The 23,260-nt window shown below is 42.3% G+C and overlaps 1 protein-coding gene across 2 annotated transcripts; it reads left to right on the forward strand.

Moving 5' to 3' along the window:
• Window positions 1–9,910: 9,910 nt before the first annotated feature.
• Window positions 9,911–23,061, forward strand: lgi4.S (leucine-rich repeat LGI family member 4 S homeolog). 2 transcript variants are annotated; one of them, XM_041571729.1, is made up of 9 exons: window positions 9,911–10,148; window positions 16,857–17,002; window positions 17,721–17,792; window positions 19,240–19,311; window positions 19,435–19,506; window positions 20,659–20,730; window positions 20,896–21,074; window positions 21,497–21,661; window positions 21,743–23,061. In XM_041571729.1, the coding sequence occupies exons 2-9, from the start codon at window positions 16,992–16,994 to the stop codon at window positions 22,600–22,602; spliced, it is 1,503 nt and encodes a 500-aa protein (XP_041427663.1). In that variant the 5' UTR covers window positions 9,911–10,148; window positions 16,857–16,991; the 3' UTR covers window positions 22,603–23,061. The 2 variants fall into 2 exon arrangements, with proteins under 2 accessions (XP_041427663.1, XP_041427662.1); XM_041571728.1 differs by having other exon boundaries at window positions 9,912–10,148; window positions 16,857–17,364.
• The last annotated feature ends 199 nt before the right edge of the window (window positions 23,062–23,260 follow it).

Genomic DNA, 23,260 nt, shown 5'->3' on the forward strand with positions numbered 1-23,260 from the left:
TGATTGAAGTTTATCAGAGCACAAGTCACATGACTTGGGGCAGCTGTGAAATTGACAATATGTCTAGCCCCATGTCAGATTTTAAAAACTGAATATAAAAAAATCTGTTTGCTCTTTTGAGAAATAGATTTCAGTGCAGAATTCTGCTGGAGCAGCACTATTAACTGATTCATTTTGAAAAAATTTTTTTTTCCCATGACAGTATCCCTTTAAGCTGCAAGTCACAGTTTCCTCAAGAGACTTGCTTATCTTAAACAGTTACAATTGTTTCTTTGTTTATCTTAAATTGTTACTAACGTATCTAAGTGCAGCTGCCATGTATTCTGGGCACTGTGCCAAAAGCCAATTAAGTTTTAGAAACGTTGTATATTTTTCTGGCTGTTGAGTGCAGGAGATCAAAGAGTCGGGAAATTTCAGTAACAAACCCAGTACTGCGGGTTAAGCTGTCAAAATTGGGACTATCCCGCGAAACACAGGACAGTAGGGAGGTATGTATATACACTGCATGTAATGTATTGTTAGTGCAATGTCAGGGAAACATACTCTATATCTTTTTAGCAACAGCCCTTGAAAAAAACCCCAAAGGATATTACTTTGTATAATATTCGCCCCAGGAGACATTCAAGCTACAGTGGCTCTATCACAATGATTAATCCTGCTGCTGTTCTCATGAGTTCCATAGAGGGAATATGATTGGCACATTATAAAAAGAACTAAACACGGGAGAACCGTCCCCTTAAATGTGGAACCTGCTGCCTCCTGTGAGGGCACAACATGTTATGGCCAGAGAGAGACTGTCCAACATCTGCTGCACTCCAGGGACCACTAATAACAGACAGTTCCACATTCTCTATCAGGTGCAGCCAATATTTACTTTGGAAAACCTTGGACTTTCTTCCTGACCCGGCAGTTACATTGAGCTGCTGCACTTGGGCACCCGGCCATTTCAGCTTCAGTTTTCTGAGTTACCAGCCGGTATATGCCCCACGCCTGCCAGTTTCTTAAACACAGATTCTGGCCTTAATCTAAGCACTCTCTGCATGGTTTGGTTCAACGTTAATTCTGATGCTGATTTGCCCATAAATTGCAGTTATAAGATGTATGATTGTAGGTAATGTATACAAGATGGAGACAGTAGGGCAAGATGGAGACAGCAGGAAAAGATAGAGACAATAGGGCAAGATTGAGACAGTAGGACAAGATGGAGACAGCAGGGCAAGATGGAGACAGTAGGACAAGATGGAGACAGTAGGGCAAGACTGAGACAGCAGGGCAAGATGGAGACAGTAGGGCAAGATGGAGACAGTAGGGCAAGATTGAGACAGTAGGGCAAGATGGAGACAGCAGGGCAAGATGGAGACAGTAGGACAAGATGGAGACAGTAGGGCAAGACTGAGACAGCAGGGCAAGATGGAGATAGCGGGGCAAGATGGAGACAGTAGGGCAAGATGGAGATAGTGGGGCAAGATTGAGACAGTAGGACAAGATGGAGACAGCAGGGCAAGATGGAGACAGTAGGACAAGATGGAGACAGTAGGGCAAGACTGAGACAGCAGGGCAAGATGGAGATAGTGGGGCAAGATGGAGACAGTAGGGCAAGATGGAGATAGTGGGGCAAGATGGAGACAGTAGGGCAAGATGGAGACAGTAGGGCAAGATTGAGACAGTAGGGCAAGATGGAGAAAGTAGGGCAAGATGGAGACAGTAGGGCAATATGGAGACAGTAGGACAAGATGGAGACAGTAGGGCAAGATGTAGACAGTGGGGCAAGACGGAGATAGTAGCACAAGATGGAGACAGAAGCACAAGATGGAGACAGCAGGGCAAGATGGAGACAGCAGGGCAAGATAGAGAAAATAGGAAAAGATGGCGCCACAAAGGGTAAGATGGAGACAGTAGGAAATAATAGTTACAGTGAGGCAACAATTAGACAGTAGAAAAATATTGTGACTGTAAGGCAAGATGGTAACAGTAGTAAAAGATCTACATCCGTCTCCCATATTGAGACAGTAAGAGAACATGGAGACAGCAGAAGATTAGAACATGGTGACAGTAGGGAAAGTTGGGATAATTGGACAATATTAAGACAGTTGGCAAGATCGTGACAGTAGGGCAAGATTGTGACAGCTGGAGATGTGGATGACATTAGACACAAGATAGTGACAGCAGAAGAAGATGATGACAGTAGGCAAAATGGTAGGTCATGTCAGTAGGAAAAGATGGTGACAGGAAGATAAGATGAGAGTTGTAGGAAGTAGGACAAGATGTGAAGGACAAGATGGCAACTGTAGAGTGAGAGAGAAACTTTAAAGATGGAGCAACATGGCAACAGCAGGGCAAGATAACAACTGACAAAATGGTGCCTGTGTGGGTTAACATGTGTAGAACTATAGTTCCCATTACCCACCAATAATTAAGGCTGGGGCGCTGAAGATACAGATATATAAATAATAGTCTCTCACCCTAAACCTTTTCCCTTGAGCTCACCTGTGAATAAGGTCTATTAACTTTACCTTGTTTAACATTAGCATTTGGCAAGAACCTCAATTTTCCCCATAAATCTAATACAGCTGGTTACGTTCCAAAACCCATCACATCTCTATTTATAGCCTATATTCTCCTGTCTCTGCTACTAAATCCAAAAGAACGAGGAAATAAAAAGAAACTTCTGATATTAATGTTTCCCTTTGCCCTTTCCACTTCCTGCCCAGCAGGTTTCAGTCTCCTGGCAGGAAATAATGGCTACAAAGGAGGCTTCATTCCCACCTGTCTAATGGACTACATCTGCGTCATTATTATTACACAGGGTGTTATTAAGTGATGGTGGGATTATTTTATTGAAATGTTCCTTTAAATGGAATTTGTATGGGGCATAAACATTTCTCATATTTCACTGCACAGCTTGAGAACAAACTTAGGGGACTGTTCCTGCTGAATTGTGCTTAGTACAGGGAATACCTATGCTGCCATAGTTTTATGGGATCTCTCTGTACAGACTATGAGCAAACTTAGGGGACTGTTCCTGCTGAATTGTGCTTAGTACAGGGAATACCTATGCTGCCATAGTTTTATGGGATCTCTCTGTACAGACTATTAGCAAACTTAGGGCTGTTCCTGCTGAATTGTGCTTAGTACAGGGAATACCTATGCTGCCATAGTTTTATGGGATCTCTCTGTACAGACTATGAGCAAACTTAGGGACTGTTCCTGCTGAATTGTGCTTAGTACAGGGGAATACCTATGTGCCATAGTTTTATGGGATCTCTCTGTACAGACTATGAGCAAACTTAGGGACTGTTCCTGCTGAATTGTGCTTAGTACAGGGGAATACCTATGTGCCATAGTTTTATGGGATCTCTCTGTACAGACTATGAGCAAACTTAGGGACTGTTCCTGCTGAATTGTGCTTAGTACAGGGAATACCTATGCTGCCATAGTTTTATGGGATCTCTCTGTACAGACTATGAGCAAACTTAGGGACTGTTCCTGCTGAATTGTGCTTAGTACAGAGGAATACCTATGCTGCCATAGTTTTATGGGATCTCTCTGTACAGACTATGAGCAAACTTAGGAGACTGTTCCTGCTGAATTGTGCTTAGTACAGGGAATACCTATGCTGCCATAGTTTTATGGGATCTCTCTGTACAGACTATGAGCAAACTTAGGGACTGTTCCTGCTGAATTGTGCTTAGTACAGAGGAATACCTATGCTGCCATAGTTTTATGGGATCTCTCTGTACAGACTATGAGCAAACTTAGGAGACTGTTCCTGCTGAATTGTGCTTAGTACAGGGAATACCTATGCTGCCATAGTTTTATGGGATCTCTCTGTACAGACTATTAGCAAACTTAGGGCTGTTCCTGCTGAATTGTGCTTAGTACAGGGAATACCTATGCTGCCATAGTTTTATGGGATCTCTCTGTACAGACTATGAGCAAACTTAGGGGACTGTTCCTGCTGAATTGTGCTTAGTACAGGGGAAAGAATGAAGGGGATTTGGTGGGTGAGGGAGAGTAAGATACGGAGGAGAAGAGAGATTCCTCGGTGCAATAAGAGCCGTGTGGTTTAATAAATAATGTATATTAAATTGAAAGCCTGTCATCCCACATCTGATTCATTTCGTTGCCACGGTTACCAGACAATAGATATTGTAGTGGGACTAGTTTTGATGAAATAATGAAAATTTAAGCTTTCTCTTTGGAAATGGAAATCCCGGCTCAGATTTGCTCCGTGATCTGAGAAAAGGCTTCAAGGAAGTGGAAGCTCAAGATGAAAAGGCATTCGGGGGGGGGCGTTGCAGACCAACAGAGACTTATTCACCATTTATTTTGCTGCAACAAAAAAGTCGCCATAAGAAAAAACGCACACTGACTATAATGCACTTGGGAAAAAAAGTTGCTGAGACGAAAAGGTCCCAAGACAAAATGGTTATACAATATCTCCTACGGACAGAGATTTCATTGGAATTTGTAAGGAATGCTCTTAAAGGACCAGTAGCATCAATTTTTTTTTTTTAAATTTGTTAGTATACAACGAAAAAAAACCCACAAAGACAAATTCAACTTTGAAATCGCTAAGTCTTTATTAAGAAATAACTTACCGAAACTCTGCTTGCGCTCCTCTTCAGAAAAGGGATCCATCGTGCGGCGCTCGATTTCTCCTCCCTGGCTATCTCCTATAAGTAAGGCAGGGAGGAGAAATCGAGCGGCGCGCGATGGATCCCTTTTCTGAAGAGGAGCGCAAGCAGAGTTTCTCTAAGTTATTTCTTAATAAAGACTTAGCGATTTCAACGTTTAATTTGTCTTTGTGTTTTTTTTTCATTGTATGCTAAAAAATTTTTTTTTTAAAAAAAATGTGATGTTACTGGTCCTTTAAGATGCTGCCACTCACATGGAGATCAGATTGCACAGTAACATTGTGCCACAGGCAATAACTAAGGGAAATCTATTATTTATAGGCCTGCTAGTTTGTTATTAAACACAGGGGTGCAGATCTCCCATGATCCCTTGCACCCTGGTTGTGCCCAGCATTGCCTTTCCCTGACAGGCCAGCCCAGAATTTAACCCTAGCGCTGCCGGTGAGAGACACACAAAGAGAGGAGTATGTCTCTTTTCTGCTGACGAGATATTTGGACACAAGAAAAGGTTGTGAGAGCGAGAGAGGGAGATTGGGATTTGGCTCGGGGCCTACATTGACCCTATCAGAGCGGAGCAGGTCACAGACAAAGGCCACTTTATGTGCTGAAAGAATTACACAGGGGAAGGAAAAAGAACTCTTTCTATTCTATAAATATTGACCCTTTCTGTGCCGCCTTTCCTACTCTCACAGAGCCACATATGTATTCCTGTATTTTCTCATGTCCCATCATGTACATGGCAGCTCCACACAGACCAATCTAAAGGGGTGAATATTGTACAATCTGACCATAAATGTGGACAACCAAATTGCATTGATTTAATTAATTATCTCATTAGCCTAAAAACAGATCATGAATGTAGGATCCCACAAGGGATTTAGGAGGGAGGGGGATCTTTCCTTCATCTTTCTTCTCTTATAAGATAGAACCCTTCCTTTTCTTTTACCTACACAAATGAGTCACTTTGTTTTCCTTCTCTTATACAGATGTATCCCTTATTATTCCTTCTCTTATACAGATGTATCCTTTATTATTCCTTCTCTTATACAGATGAAACCCTTATTATTCCTTCTCTTATACAGATGAAACCCTTATTATTCTTTCTCTTATACAGATGAAACCCTTATTATTCTTTCTCTTATACAGATGAAACCCTTATTATTCTTTCTCTTATACAGATGAACCTTCTCTTATACAGATGTATCCTATTATTCCTTCTTGTATACAGATGTATCCTATTATTCCTTCTTGTATACAGATGTATCCTTTATTATTCCTTCTCTTATACAGATGGAGCCCTTATTATTCCTTCTTGTATACAGATGAATCCCTTATTATTCCTTCTCTTATACAGATGAATCCCTTATTATTCCTTCTCTTATACAGATGGAGCCCTTATTATTCCTTCTCTTATACAGATGTATCCCTTATTATTCCTTCTCTTATACAGATGAATCCCTTATTATTCCTTCTCTTATACAGATGAATCCCTTATTATTCCTTCTCTTATACAGATGGAGCCCTTATTATTCCTTCTCTTATACAGATGTATCCCTTATTATTCCTTCTTGTATACAGATGTATCCCTTATTATTCCTTCTCTTATACAGATGGAGCCCTTATTAGTCATTCTCTTATACAGATGAACCCCTTATTATTCCTTCTTTATACAGATGTATCCCTTATTATTCCTTCTTGTATACAGATGTATCCCTTATTATTCCTTCTCTTATACAGATGGAGCCCTTATTAGTCATTCTCTTATACAGATGGAGCCCTTATTATTCCTTCTCTTATACAGATGAACCCCTTATTATTCCTTCTCTTATACAGATGTATCCCTTATTATTCCTTCTTGTATACAGATGTATCCCTTATTATTCCTTCTCTTATACAGATGGAGCCCTTATTAGTCATTCTCTTATACAGATGAACCCCTTATTATTCCTTCTTTATACAGATGTATCCCTTATTATTCCTTCTTGTATACAGATGTATCCCTTATTATTCCTTCTCTTATACAGATGGAGCCCTTATTAGTCATTCTCTTATACAGATGGAGCCCTTATTATTCCTTCTCTTATACAGATGGAGCCCATATTGTTTTTTATTATATACAGATGGAGCATTACTATTCCTTTTCTTACAAAGTTGGAAACCTTCCTTCTGTTTCTTTGTTTTCTTATAAAGACGGGTCACTTCCCCATTATAATCTTTTTCAGTCACATTGTCCTTTTTTATACACAGATGGAGCCCTTGCTAGTCGTCTACAGACTGAAACATTCTTATTCTTACACAGATGGGCCACTACCTCTTTGTCATCTTATTCAAATGAAGTCCTTCCTCTTGCTTCTTGTTTACAGAGGGATTCTTTGCAATTCCTTCTCTTTTGCTTCTCTTACACAGATGGAGCTATGCATTTCTTTTTTTCTTATACAGATTGAAACATTCATCTTCCTTCTGTTCCTTCTTATTATCTTATACAGATGGAGCACTTCCTCCTCTAAGAGAGATGGAGCCTTGCATCTTGCTATACTTATACAGGTGGATTTTTTTCTCTTCTCTTTATTTCACAGGTGAAGCTTGTTCCCTCTTTTGTACAGATGGAGCAGACTTAATTGACGCATCGGCCCAAAGTATCACTTAACTCTGCTCCATCTATAAGAGCTGTATCATATTCAGACAGTTTCCCCTGTCACACACAGCTGCTTGTTTTCTGATGACCAATCACCATTTTCTCAAGTATTTGCCTTAAATCCCATTTGCCCGGAGGCCTCTCTAAGGCTTCGTCATATCGATGTTCTGCTACTTCTCACCTGAGGGGCCGGCTAGTTATTTTCATTACTGATCCTTAAATAACGTTAATCCTCCTTCTACCTGAACTCCAGAACAATTCCCACAGTCAGAAAGAAATGAAACCATATTAAATGGCTTTATTATCCAGAACCTCGGCCCTTCCCATCAGCTCTCAGTCTAAATGCTTTCACTTCACAAGCCGTTAATGATATTGAGATACTCAGTATCCCTCCAGTATATATTAATTATAGATATTTCATGGTTTTAAAGTATAAATGTAATTGTTATTCAAAGCAGTGTCTGACTGTTTATATTCTGGAACAGCTATAGGGGAAAAGACTTCTGCTACATTGTTTGAAGAGTCAGAACCAGAGAACAAACAGGAATGAACAGACACAACAACATTTATTCAGGACTTATAATTAGGGCTGCAACTAATCCAGGATTCGGTTCTGGATTCGGCCAGGCCATTTGCAGTAGGATTCGGCCGAATCCTTGTGCCTAGCCGTACAGAATCAGTATTCTAATTTGCATAATAGAATTTTTGTCACAAAACAAAGTTAAAAAAAAACTTGCATATTCAGTTCGGTATTCGGCCGAATCTTTCACGAAGGATTCTGGGATTCACCCGAATCCAAAATAGTGGTTTCGGTTACGGATGGGCAAATTTTTTCGCCTTGTTTCGCCGAAAAAATGACGCCCATAGACTTGCATGTGGTTGTGCGTCAAAATAAAAAGACGAGCATTAAAAAAATTTTGCCGCGATAAAATTATTTTGACGCCCATTGGGCATCGGCGACATCCCGCCAGTGGCGAATTTTTGGAGAGGCGAAACGGGTAAAATTCGCCCATCCCTAGTTTCGGTGCATCCCTACTTATTATAAAACTATTGAAATGGAAGCAAAGTGTTTAGTAGTGGCGGACTGAGCAACTGGAGCGGGAGGCGTGGGGGGAGGGGTCGGACAATTGGGGTGTAAGTGGGCATACAGCAGGCTGGCGGGGTACCATGCCAAGTACTATTGCTTTGTGAGTCAATATTAGTTGACCCTCCTCTGCCTTTACTACACACACAGCAGGACGGGTGTTGGACAGGACAACCTCTGAAGAATCCTCCTAGTTGTAAACATGTAGGTGGGACAGTGTGGACCCCGCCCAGTGCAAGAAGGGGTGGGGTTTACACCAATGCCCAGGGGTTTAGAAAGGTGTACAACTGAGTGTAGAATGGGTGGATGTGGTGCATCCTCTAAAAGTCCCGATTTTCCAATTGGAACTATTCCTTAGACATCAGTAGAACAGCTCCCCCAGTGGTCAGATGGTAAGTTGCAATACTGCAAGAAAAAGTACTGCAAATATATGTGATGTAGGTGTTTCCAAACAGCATTCCTCCCGTTATCACTAAAATACCTCCCAACTGTCCCGTTTTGTGCGGGACAGTCCTGATTTTGACAGCTCAGCCCACAGTCCCGGTTTCTTACTGAAAAGTCCAGAGTTTCTCTTTGATCTCCTGCATTGACGCCAGAAAAAGATACAAAGTTTCTGAAACTTAATTAAAATAAGAGGCTTTTTGGCAGAGAGCCCAGAAAACTGAGCAGCTGCACTTGCCTACATTTGTAACAATTTAAGATAAGCAAAGATACAATTGTAACTATTTCATATAAGTCTATACGGAGACTCACAGCTTAAAGGGCAATTTCAGCTTCACAACAATAACACATAAAACACAACCCTAAAACTCTCCGTAATGTTTTCATACTTTCCATCACCTGACGAATTTTGTAAAATGGACATGGTGATTAGGGGGTGTGGCCACAAAATGGGTGTGGTTACGTGTTTTTTTTTTCCTCTTTGCATTTTTCATATGTTGAGGAGGCCCCCAGGTTTGGCATTCCTAATATAAGTCAGAAATAAATGTAACATATAGGGGCATATTTATTGTCGAATTTCGAATTGAAAAAACGTCACAATTTTCGAATTCAAAAAGACGAATTGAAATTAAGTCGAAGTCTTTTTTGGGTCAAATAGGTCAGTTTTCGATAGAATAGGTCCATATTGGAATAGTTCGAATCAAAGGAATAACACATTCGATTGAATTTCCCAAAAAAAGTCCACCAATTGACTCCAAATAGGTTCTAAGAGGTCCCCCATAGGCTAAAACAGTGATTCGGCAGGTTTTAGATGGTGAATGGTCGAAGTTGAATTTTTAAAGAGACAGTACATGATAAATTTCAATATTTGATTTTTTTTCAAATTCGAATCGAATTTGGACTATTCCCTTGTTAAAATACACAAAAATGGCTCGAAATTCGATTTTTTTTAATTCGACCTTTAATAAATCTGCCCCATATAATGTAACCCCGGGTCCAGCAGCAACAAAATCTGCCCTTTTCACTTATATATCTAGAAAACTGACACAAACACAGAAATTCCCATCCCAGAGATGAGCCAGCCCTTCCCTCCAACCCAACCCAAGGAAGTGTCAGAGGCAGAAGGAGAGGGTAGGACATAAACAGCACAGATAAAAGAGGAGACAACTGGTGCCCCAGAAAGGGTTAAAGGGGGCGAGAGAATGGGGAAAAGGAAAGAGAGAAAAATGTAGGGGGGGGGCAGTCATATTCCAGCTGAAGAGGAAAGAAGCCCATTTTGGGGAAGGACTGAAGAGAAGAAGTGATGGACTGAACTGAAAGAAGCGCAGAATAAGAGCGAAACGCGTGATTGGTGAGTGGCGTCCCCATAACCCTCAATCTCCCCATGCACTTGGCTCTCTCCTTCCCTCTCTCCTGGCACCTCACTTCTTCCTCGACATAATTCTGCATCTTTGCTATTAAATATTAAATGCAGATTTTTATACAGCTTCTCCTGCGCTCTCTCCCATTAACCCTATCACTGCCTCCTCAACAGCATCGCTAGGAAACTCTTACGGACAAACAAAAGGCACTTTATGTACAACGGAATGATATTTAAATCACAAACACATCATTTTTGCATGGAATTTTGCAGTGGTGCATCCGTATTATCTGTGTGTGATTTCAAGGAAAGAAAACTCTTCTCACACAACAATAAATTATTTCTGTTGTTTTTTGTGAAAGTTTGGATATTGCTGCTTTGTTTTCTATGATATTACAGGTTCAGATTTCCTATATTTTGGCCTTTTTATGGTTCAGTGTTTTTATTTCTTCTGTCTTGCCCAAACTTCCTTATTTCTACTACTGTGAAACTAAGGGGCAGATTTATTAAGGGTTTAAATTCAAATTTTTTTTATAGTCAAAACTCTCAGATTCGAATTGTGAATTGTCCAAACTCAATTCGAGTTTTAAATCGAATTTTGAGATTTATCATACTTTTTAAGGACTCAAATTCGACTATTCGCCACCTAAAACCCACGAGTTCATGTATAAGTCAATGGGAGAGGTCCAGGGACCAATTTGGGGATGTTAGTAGCCTTCCTGACATTCATGTTTTTTTCGGAGGAAAAACGCAGATTGAGTTTAGTCTAATTCAACTACAATTCGAGTTTTCGAGTCTGTAAAAATCGTCCAGGTTTAAGATATTCAATTTTGTTTTATAAATAATCCCAAGTCGAATTTTGAGTATATTCAAATTTAATAGAGTTTAAAAAAACTCGAAACTGTCTGGACCTTTAATAAATGCGCCTCTAAGTGATTCATTAGCAACGATACCTGTAGTATAGGAAACGTGTGTGACACTTGCTCTCATTATATATCTACTGTATTTTCTTTGGGATACAGAGGGGTGTCCTTAGAACACCCGATAGATCAGTAGTATGCATTCTGCCAAACTAACCATGTATTTCATTAAGAACATTCTCTGTACTGGGTATTCCCTGCACCTTGACGTAGGCACCTGTGCAATATCCTAGCACTAGGATCCCTACACTGTGCATTCACCCAGCCCATGCCCACTCATGCCTGAAAGTACCTGAGCGGGCATGGGCTGGGTACTTGTACAGTGTAGGGATTCTAGTAGGGCATGGGCTGGGTGCTTGTATAGTGTAAGGAGTCTAGTAGGACATGGGCTGGGTGCTTGTACAGTGTAGGGATTCTAGTAGGACATGGGCTGGGTACTTGTACAGTGTAGGGATTCTAGTAGGGCATGGGCTGGGTACTTGTACAGTGAAGGGATTCAAGTAGGGCATGGGCTGGGTACTTGTATGGTGTAGGGATTCTAGTAGGGCATGGGCTGGGTGCTTGTATAGTGTAAGGAGTCTAGTAGGTCATGGGCTGGGTGGTTGTACAGTGTAGGGAGTCTAGTAGGGCATGGGCTGGGTGTTTGTACAGTGAAGAGATTCTAGTAGGGCATGGGCTGGGTACTTGTACAGTGTAGGGATTCAAGTAGGGCATGGGCTGGGTGTTTGTACAGTGAAGGGAGTCTAGTAGGACATGGGCTGGGTACTTGTACGGTGTAGGGATTCTAGTAGGGCATGGGCTGGATGCTTGTATAGTGTAAGGAGTCTAGTAGGTCATGGGCTGGGTGGTTGTACAGTATAGGGAGTCTAGTAGGTCATGGGCTGGGTGTTTGTACAGTGAAGGGATTCTAGTAGGGCATGGGCTGGGTGCTTGTATGGTGTAGGGAGTCTAGTAGGGCATGTGCTGGGTACTTGTACAGTGTAGGGAGTCTATAGGCATGCTGGGTACTTGACTGTAGGGTAGTAGGCAGTGGGTACTTGTAGTGTAGGTTCTAGTAGGGCATGGGCTGGGTGTAGGGAGTTAGTATAGTGTAAGGAGTCTAAGTAGGGAGTCTAGTGAAGGGCATGGGCTGGGTACTTGTTGTAAGTCTAGTAGAAGTAGAGGGATCTCATGGGCTGGTGCTTGACTAGTAGGTCATGGGCTGGGTACTAGGTATAGGGCACAGTGTTCTAGTAGGGCATGGCATAGTACAGTAGATAGGGGTACTTGGTAGTAGGCAACTAGTAGGGGGGCTGGGTGTTTGACAGTGAAGGATTCTAGTAGGGCATAGTTGACTAGTAGGGGGCTGGGTGTTTGATGCTAGTGTATGTTGTAGGGATTCTAGTGGGCATCTAGTAGGTGTACAGTAGTTAATGGAGGTCTGGGGTAGGTATCTTGTACTCTAGGTAGTAGGTGTACTTGTACAGTGTAGGTTCTAGTAGGGCATGGGCTGGGTTCAGTGTAGGGAGTAGGGCATGCTGGGGGTTACTGTAGTCTAGTAGGGCATGGGCTGGGTACTTGTACAGTGTATGGAGTCTAAGTAGAGGGCATTGGCTTAAGTTAAGGAGTCTAGTAGGTCATTGGGCTGCAGTGAAGTTCTAGTAGGGCATGGGCAACTTGTTGTAGGAGTAGTAGGGCATACTTGTAGGTGGGATTCTACATGGGCTGGTGCTTGTACTAGTTCATGGGCTTTTTGTAGGAGTCTAGTAGGTCATGGGCTGCAGTCTAGTAATATAGTGATCTAGTAGGGTATACTGCAAGCTTTCCATTTTACTTATAGGTTGGGTGGATAGTGTAAATAGTCTAGTCTAGCACTGGACAGTGAAGGGATCTATCCAATGTTGTGTTCTAAGATTGTGGTGCTCTAGTAGGGCATGGGCTGGGCTAACATCCTGCCATTGATAGTGTAAGAGTCTAGTAGGTCAGGGCTCAAGTATTCTAACATGACGTGAAGGGATTTCTTAGTAGGGCATGGGCTGGGTACTTGTACGGTGTAGGGAGTCTAGTAGGGCATGGGCTGGGTACTTGTACGGTGTAGGGATTCTAGTAGGGCATGGGCTGGGTGCTTGTATAGTGTAAGGAGTCTAGTAGGTCATGGGCTGGGTGTTTGTGCAGTGTAGGGAGTCTAGTAGGTCATGGGCTTGGTGTTTGTACAGTGAAGGGATTCTAGTAGGTCATGGGCTGGGTGCTTGTATAGTGAAGGGATTCTAGTGTTATTACTAAGACTTTCATTCTCCTTTAAATGATGGATTTGTTGCTAAGGAAATCTGGAACCTACAAACTGCTGCCTTTTCATTTGGTGAGAGAGATGTTGGCTGTGCCTGGTGTGATTTAAGATCATCCATCAAGTTCTGCCGGCTGTGTCCAACTCTCTTCCATTCTCATCCAGGTCAAGATAAACAGAAGAGAAACATACAGTGAAATCCCCTCCAATTCTCCTTTCGCTGGGAGACAAATAGAGAAAATTGATATTGTTCCTGGGTCCGATCATCACTCAGTACAGAATAGGGACAGATTTATAAAGCTCTAATTCCCCCCTCCCCCCATCTAGGGCTGGTACCCCTCTTCTTTAAAAATGGCACCGGTCCTGGGTATGTCCATGTGGAATGTGCCACCCCCCCTGCTGCATTGAATACATTTAGTGACCATAATATGTTGCACATGTGATTGCAGAGGGGCCCAGTAATATCAAGTTACTGCACTGACTGCTGGCTCTGCTGTCTCTATAGTTATACCACTGATTTTGGGTTTCCTTCTCCTGTAACTATTCACTGGGGTGTTGGAGCCACTGCTGATCTCTACTCACCTCCCATATGGAAAGTTAAGGAGCAATGGAGGGCGGGACAGAACAGGGTCCCATCCTTACTGTGTGCACCCCTTTATGCTATAACTATGGGACACACTCTGCACCTCTTCCCAAGGTCTGAATAAATACCCTCATGTCTTGTATCAATCAGGGGTCATATTTGGTCCATTTTTGATTTAGGATATTCAGCGAGACGCGTCCCCGGTTCACTTACACCTTCCAAACGTGGCCGCTCATCAGTGTGACGCATATGGAGCGTGTAACAACCCCGTGATCCTCTCTTCTCTTTATTAACAACTTGTTTCTTATTGAGCATCACACGGTGTCACCTACGGGTTTAAATTAATCTGAGAATATTGTCATTTCCATGGAAACCTACTGTATATTCTGCTCCAATGATCTAATTTCAGCAGCAACATCTCTGCAGGGTCTTTAGGAGCAAATATGTTATTGTGTTACTGGACAGGAATATACTGTACATATATTTATATGATTTGGAGCCAATCCCTAGCTGAGCTGAAGAATGCAGAACAGAAGAGATTGCCTTACACAGTAACTTCTAGGATAGGGTTTCTGAACCTTTCTCTTGCAGGACCCTAATTAATGAATCGTCTTTGTCACCCAAAACCTATAGATTTGACCATATGGAGGCTGCAGACTTATACAGGGAACTCTGAGTATCACTCATGTATTATAAGGAATAATGTACCCCCTACTGTAAATGATAAGGATATTAGAAGTCACTGAGGGGTTGTTCTGTGACCATATAAAGACACAAGGCTGCAGGCTGAGTTATACAGGGAACTCTGAGTATCACTCATGTATTATAAGGGATAATGTACCCCCTACTGTAAATGATAAGGATATTAGAAGTCAATGAAGGGTTGTTCTGTGACCATATAAAGGCACAAGGCTGCAGGCTGAGTTATACAGCGAACTCTGAGTATCACTCATGTATTATAAGGAATAATGTACCCCTACTGTAAATGATAAGGATATTAGAAGTCACTGAGGGGTTGTTCTGTGACCATATAAAGGCACAAGGCTGCAGGCTGAGTTATACAGCGAACTCTGAATATCACTCATGTATTATAAGGGATAATGTACCCCCTACTGTAAATGATAAGGATATTAGAAGTCACTGAGGGGTTGTTCTGTGACCATATAAAGGCACAAGGCTGCAGGCTGAGTTATACAGCGAACTCTGAGTATCACTCATGTATTATAAGGGATAATGTACCCCCTACTGTAAATGATAAGGATATTAGAAGTCACTGAGGGGTTGTTCTGTGACCATATAAAGGCACAAGGCTGCAGGCTGAGTTATACAGGGAACTCTGAGTATCACTCATGTATTATAAGTTATAATGTACCCCCTACTGTAAATGATAAGGATATTAGAAGTCACTGAGGGGGTCTGTGACCATATAAAGGCACAAGGCTGCAGGCTGATTTATACAGGGAACTCTGAGTATCACTCATGTATTATAAGGGATAATGTACCCCCTACTGTAAATGATAAGGATATTAGAAGTCAATGAGGGGTTGTTCTGTGACCATATAAAGGCACAAGGCTGCAGGCTGAGTTATACAGGGAACTCTGAGTATCACTCATGTATTATAAGGGATAATGTACCCCCTACTGTAAATGATAAGGATATTAGAAGTCACTGAGGGGTTGTTCTGTGACCATATAAAGACACAAGGCTGCAGGCTGAGTTATACAGGGAACTCTGAGTATCACTCATGTATTATAAGGGATAATGTACCCCCTACTGTAAATGATAAGGATATTAGATGTCACTGAGGGGTTGTTCTGTGACCATATAAAGGCACAAGGCTGCAGGCTGAGTTATACAGGGAACTCTGAGTATCACTCATGTATTATAAGGGATAATGTACCCCCTACTGTAAATTATAAGAAGTGAGCGCTTGGCAGTTGTGTATAAACTGGCAGTTACATGACCATAATATACTGTAGATATAGCCTCAGTATTGTCGAAATCTCAGGCTTCTTCAGTTACTGTAGTACATCAAGTGTCCAGCAGGTCTGAACAGAATCCAGTCCCTGTGCCACTGCCTTGAACATTCATCCAAAATCAGAGATAGAAAATATAAATATCTGAAATTTTACTCTTGTCTGGCCTTGAAATGTATTAAGACTGGATCCAATAACTGAGAGTCTACTTATGTATTAGTGCTGACACCTTTTGGTAACTGTGTTGTACTCTGCACCTTCAATAGAACTGTGTGTGTCAATTTAATCTCAGTGTTATTGAACGTGGAGCTCAAGTAAGCGCTGCTTCTACTCCCCACTCTGCCGAAGAGAGAGAAAAGAGACAGTCACAAGGCCACGTGGATTTCAGAGTTGTAGTGTACAAAACCAAATACCATGAATATTTAATCTACCCGATACCATAATAATCATTTAGCATAGAAGAACGTAGGAGCAAAAATGGCTGCAAGGGAAGCGGAATGCGTCTATATTTTAACAGTATTTACATCTAGAGACACACACTCACCTCCTGGCAACTTTAGTCTGAACATAAGCATGAAGCGCGTAGGGCTCATTTACTAACAGGTTACTAGGAGGCACAGCAGTGGTGAGGCAGTAGGACAGACATTTGGACAGTGTAAAGGCTGAATGAGTTTGGTCATTTGGGGTACGTGGACCTGACCCAAGAGCCAATCCAGATGAACTTTACCAGGCAGAGACATACTGGAGGCCTTGCTGCTGTAGCCATGAAATACATTAGAAACCAGTTGTCCTGGTACAATGGAATTGGGCAATTTCAGACAGGGGTGGGGGCAAATACCTCTTGTCAGGACTATGATGGAAGGCACAAGTGTCAGAGGTAGAGTATGTTTTTAATGGGTTGGTGTGTGCAGTGTTACAGTTTAGCAACATTTTCACTGATTTCAATTTCTTTACAGAATGAAAAAGAAGAAAACACTGGGAGAGTTTGCCCCACCAAGAGACAGAGCAGAGATAGAGAGACACAGAAGGACAGAGAGAGAAGAATTAGGGGCAGATTGCACAGTTGCCCCCACTCCTGCCATAAAACAAGGATGATATGGGGGTGAGTTATCTGGTAGGCTGAGCAGAGACAATGTAAATAAAGAAAGGAGAAATCCAGGGAAGAGGAGGAAGAGACAGAAGAGAAAAGGATCAGAGAGGGACACAGAGGCAGCTGAGGATGCAGCATCTATGGAATCTGGGAGTAAATAGCAGACCACCAGAACCTCAAAGAACAATGGAACTTGCAATCTGTCTCTCTGTTGGAACCATCTTGTTTTTGAGTCTGTTTCCTCTGTGCCAGACGAGGTTGGCGAGGCCACCAAGATGGAGATGCCCAATTGCCTGCAACTGCACCATCGACAACGTTCTCTGTGACGGATCCACCTACATACCCAGCACCTACTCCACTGATATTGTCTCAGTGTAAGCACTGTGTCTACCTGACTATCTACCTGCCTGGTGGTCTCTGTCTCTCTGATAAATACCTGCATGCTGGGGGCTATTACCTGACATAGTATGACTGAGTATCTACCTGTCTGCGTCTTTACTATCTCAGAGGACACAACATGCATCTGACCATATATTTATACATTGATCAATAGTCAGTCTTCATTAGTACAGGTTTAGCATTCTTTCCATTTTGTATGTACACTTGCAGGTAGGAGCTACCATATTATTGCTTCCATTGGGACTTTGTACAACATGTATAGCTTGCTTTGCCTTTATGCCTTTAGCTACTTGTCTTTGAATGAGTTTGTCTGTTTGTATTCTCTTCCCAGATCCATAATGAGATGCAGATTCCCAGCAATCCCCCCTGGGAGCTTCACCCACTCCATGTCCCTGCAGATCCTGTAAGAACAAATTATGTGTCTTTACCCTAAGCTTGAGTATGATAAACAGTTGTGTCTCAGGATAATGTGCAGAGCAATGTAATGACCAGTTGTATCTCAGGAGAATGGGCAGAACAATGTAATGACCAGTTGTATCTGAAGAAAATGGGCAGAGTAATGTAATGATCAGTTGTATCTCGGGAGAAAGGGTAGAACAATGTAATGACCAGTTGTATCTCATGGGTATGGGCAGGACAATCTAATGACCAGTTGTATCTCGGGAGAAAGGGCAAAGCAATGTATTGACCAGTTGTATCTTAATGGAATGGGCAGAGTAATCTAATGGCCAGTTGTATGTCATGGAAATGTTCAGACCAATATAATGACCAGTTGTATCTCATGAGAATGGATAGATCAATCTAATGACCAGTTGTATCTTGGGGGAAAGGGCAGAGCAATGTAATGACCATTTGTATCTCAGAAGAATGGGCAGAACAATGTAATGACCATGGGAATGGGCAGAGTAGTATTAATGACCAGTTGTATGTTATGGGAATGGGCAGAGCAATCTAATGTCCAGTTGTATGTCATGGAAATGTTCAGAACAATGTAATGACCAGTTGTATCTCAGAAGAATGGGCAGAACAATGTAATGACCAGTTGTATTTCATGGTAATGGGCAGAGCAATGTAGTGACCAGATGTATCTCATGGGAATGGGCAGAACAAAGTAATGACCAGTCTTATCTCAGGAGAATGGGCAGGGCAATGTAATGACCAGTTATTTCTAGGGAGAAAGGGCAGAACAATGTAATGATCTGTTGTATCTCATGGGAATGGGCAGAACAATGTAATGACCAGTGACTAGAAAATGAACTGGATCATTGACCATAAAAGGGTTAAAGTGCACAGTGCAACAATGGGTTTAAAGCAGCCTGCACTTTACCTCGATCCAATATGTAGGACCTGCCTGGAGATGCAACTCTTTGTTTTATTCCAGTATTTACATCAAGATGGAATATTGTTGGTGGGATTTTCTTTCATTCAGTCACATAAGTGAGACTGGGCACTGATGTTGGATATCAGGCCTGGTAATTTCACAGGCGTTTAGTTGGGTTGAGGTCAGGGCCCTGTACAGTCAGGTTCTTACACCCCAGAAAAACAGCCCCAGAACATTATTCCTTAACTACCAAACTTTATTAATATGGCTTTTCAGATGGGTAGTGTTCACCTGGCATCTACCAAACACAGACTATTCTGCCAGACTGGTGATTAAATCAGATTATAAATGTTATAACAAATTATAGCTCACAAGTACTTGATAATTATGTTCATAGAAAAGGGAGGGCACATTAGTTAGTCCTGCCCCAGCCTTAAGTATTATCATTTAGTCGCTTTATGAATTATATCTTCCCTGTTATCCCTCCTGCCTTGTGTTGGCCTCTCACCATACGTCTGTCTCTTTGCAGTCTCTTTACATCCTGTTCCTTCGATACAATTGCAGACGATGCCTTCCAGGGTCTCAAGAACTTGGAATACCTGTAAGTTTCAGAGAAAAGACATTGGCAGGCCATGCCCATTTAATGCCAGTCTGATTACTATGTATTGCTATGGTCAGTGGGTTCCTACAGAAACTCTTACTATGATCCTTCTCTATCCTTCAGGTTCATTGAAAACAACAGAATCAAGTCCATTTCCAGGAACGCTTTCCGAGGCTTACGCTTACTAGTTCACCTGTGAGTAAGAAGGATGAATGAAATGCAATGGAAGGAGTGTTAGTACATGTTTTGCTCATATATGCTCCAGGTGGACCCAAGGTTATACAACAGACCCGTTACAATGAGTTGAAGCCTTTGAATATCTTGGGGTAGTTGCATATGGGATGAAATGCTCATTACCTCTTCATACCAACTGGGAACCAGTGGGTCTTAATTTTAAAAAGTTAATACAGTAGGAATTGCTACAATAGGCATTATTACATCTCAATATGTATTACTGTAAATAATACATATCTACTTTAAAACGAACACTCTGTAAACCGACCTTTCTCAGGGTCTGTCTACTCAGGGCTCCTACAAGGCTCTGGTCCTTCTTCACTGGGTCCCTAAACCAGGTTGATTCTTCATTGAAACCTTCTGCTCCACACTCTGGAAGGCCACCTTCTCTCGTAGGCATTTAGTACATTAACTCCAGTACCACCTCAAAACTTTAGTCCATTGTGGGCTGGCCAAAAATCCATAGGACCCATGGGTCGGGTGGTTTTCTCATTCAAAACACAATTGGGCTTGACAGTCCTTAAAAAATACACATGGACTGGTTTAGGTGAGGGCAGAGTTAGGGTAGGGTGTAGCTGGAATTCCTGATGTGCCCATCACTGCAACAACTTGTGGATTCCCTGAATCCTGTAGGTCACGTAAAGGTAACAGGAGAAACACGGGTTGTGAATGTAATGAACGGAGCTCACCCTTCCTTGTGGCGTCTCGGCCGCAGCTCTCGCGATACTCCGGCAACTCCAAGCCGGTATTTACAAGGCAAAATCTGTGTATCGCTGTTCAGCGCTGGCCCGTCCCCATCATCACTGATGAAGTGCCAATAAGAGAGGGCACGAAACGCGTTAGTTCGCACCACTTACCCACTGCCTGTTATCACTTATGCAAGCTGAATAAAAGCCGCTTTTCGAAGAATTAAGTGTGGCGAGTCTTGATGGGGACGGGCCAGCGCTGAACAGCGATACACAGATTTTGTCACGTAAAGGTACCCTGTACACTCCTATCCACCCACCCTAAAATCAGCCAATATCACTTTATTGTGGTGTTCTATGCAATTTTACAACTGTTTCTGTTACTTAGCGTTTGATATTCAGTTATGTAAATTTCTTTTCTCTGCAGGAGTTTATCAAACAACCGCCTTGAATCCCTCCCACGCAGCTTATTCCTCAATCTCCCGGCTGTCAAACATATGTAAGAGAATGGTAAATCAGCCTGTGGTCCTGAATAGGTTCAAGGGGAGGTCAGAAAGTCTAAATTGCTTTAAGAGATTCAAGAGGGAAACTCTTGAAAATGAGTTACAATTTAAATCCAAACCAGTTGTTACTATTGGTGTAGATATCTTATCCTTCATTGCAGAGATTTGCGAGGTAACCCCATGCACTGCGGCTGCCCAATTAAATGGCTGATGCAGTGGAAACGTGGAGTAGGGAAGAACATTGGCCTCTGGCCTCCACTGCCCTGTGAGGAACCTGCAAAGCACAGAGGGAAGAGCCTGATGGACCTGTCAGAGAAAGACTTCTACTGTGTGAATAGCAGTGAGTAATTCACCAGTTAGTTGGTTAGCTAGCTGAATAGGGCCACAGTAGTGATCAGTATAACTTTTAGTGCATCTTCATGTTTGAGATGCATATTTTGGGACACTAAATGCTTATCTAAACCTCTGTACCACATATAAATATGATACCCTATGCAAATAAGCAAGAACCCAACAAACATTCAGGGGCATCCCCCTGAATGGCATGTTCAATGTTTCAGTTGGCTTCTTTACCCACCACAGCCTTATTCTATAACCCACTACCCATACAAAACTTCTTTGTCTCCTCCAACACAGACCCCAAATGATAGAAGTGCCAATGTTTACATAGATATGAAGATGAAGAAGACATAGGCAGGTTTCTAATAGCAGAAGAGAACATTCATGGCTGGGTCATTCTCAGCTTGTGTCTATATCTTGTAGGCCTGGTTCGGCGATGGGCCTTCAAGTTCCCGTCTCTTTCAGTCCAGTCATTTGAGTTTCTCTCTGACCATTTTGTGGCGATCGCTCATCCATTTGAAGGTCGTTGCACCTTTCTTGAGTGGGACCATTCAGGTCATGTCTTCCGGCACTATGACAGCATCAAAGGTGAGACCTCAATGCTCCTCTACCCATTATACATGCCTACTCTAAAGTCATAATGTAACTCTTTGTGTCTTCATATTGCAGGTGTGTCTGTTGTCTCCTGTCTTCCCATTGTTATAGGAGACCAGCTCTTTGTGGTTGTCGCACAGTTATTTGGTGGATCTTCTGTGTACCGACTGGATCCCTCTCCTAGCCTCATCTCCCCCTTCCGTTTATTACAGCACTTGCCTGACATACGCAAACCCAACGACATAGAGGCCTTCACAACAGGAGATGGGGAACACTATTTCATAATAACAGACAGTGCCAAATCTGGAGCCAGTACTTTGTATCGGTGGGACGGCCGGGGCTTCTACCCTCACCAAAAACTCCCCCGTTGGTACAAAGACACAGATGCCGAACCTCTATTACTTTCAGGCTCCCAACATCTCATTATTAGCAGCAGCTCCCAAAGGCCTGTAGTGTATCGATTTGAGGACAAGCATCTCCGGCGCCTCACAGATATTCCCGAAGCTTGGGATGTCTATGCCGTGAAGCATTTCACAGACCCAGAGGATGGAATTTTTGCCTGTTTGGTACGATATATGGGAGACTCATCCCTTGTACGTTGGGATGGTTCTATGTTTAAGGAACTCCAGCAGATTCCTTCTAGAGGATCCCATGTCTTCCAGCCTCTTTACCTAGGACGGCGATGGTACGCACTTTTGGGACAGGATTTTGGTTATACTTGGGTTTATAAAATGGAGAAGTGGGAACACTGGGAGGTGGAAGATGGAAGTGAAAGAGAGAAACAGAAGGGACCTCTTGTTCCCATGCAGGAACTTAAGGTGGTAGAAGCTCGGGCTTTCACCAGCATTCGGGTACGAGGCAGGCAGTTTATCTTTGTGGCAAGTTTTGGTGGGGCTACTGGTGTGTATGAATATGTTGAGGAGGAAAGCATATGAACTTGGGTACCTCTGCTCATATGGACATTGCCAAGACCTTCTGAAAGAGATACTACACTCAATTATTGCTAAATTGGCCCCAGTACAGGGGGAGATCTTTGCTAGCCTTGGTCTTATGGTTTCACTCTCTAAAGGTAATGAGCAGCCTAAATGTGTTTCTCCTGTGGTGGCTTTGCTCAGGCAGTGACATTGTTAAGATGAAAACTACAGAGAATGTTATCACACTTTATTAACCTCATGGCAAGTAAATACAGTAATTGCTTTTGTGCCAGAAGAAAATAAGATCAGCTTAAAGGGAAAATTCTGGGTATTTACATGTTGTAGATTTTCCTGTTCATTCAAGTAAATACCTGGTTGTTAGGGCGATTAAGCCCAGCAGAAACCAGTAATTTAAAGGTGAACTAAACCCTAAAAATGAATGTGGCTAAAAATGGCATATTTTATATAGTGAAGTTATTGCACGAGGCTAAAGTTTCAGCTTGTCAATAGCAGCAATGATCCAGGACTTCAAACTTGTCACAGGGGGTCACCATCTTGGAAAGTGTCTGTGACACTCACATGCTCAGTGGGCTCTGATTGGCTGTTGAGAAGCTAAGCTTAGGGCTCGTCACTAATTATCCAGCAGAAAATGAGCTTCCCTGGCTGTAATATAAGCTGA

The sequence above is a fragment of the Xenopus laevis genome, chromosome 7S, assembly GCF_017654675.1.
Source record: "Xenopus laevis strain J_2021 chromosome 7S, Xenopus_laevis_v10.1, whole genome shotgun sequence".
Lineage (NCBI taxonomy): Eukaryota > Metazoa > Chordata > Amphibia > Anura > Pipidae > Xenopus > Xenopus laevis.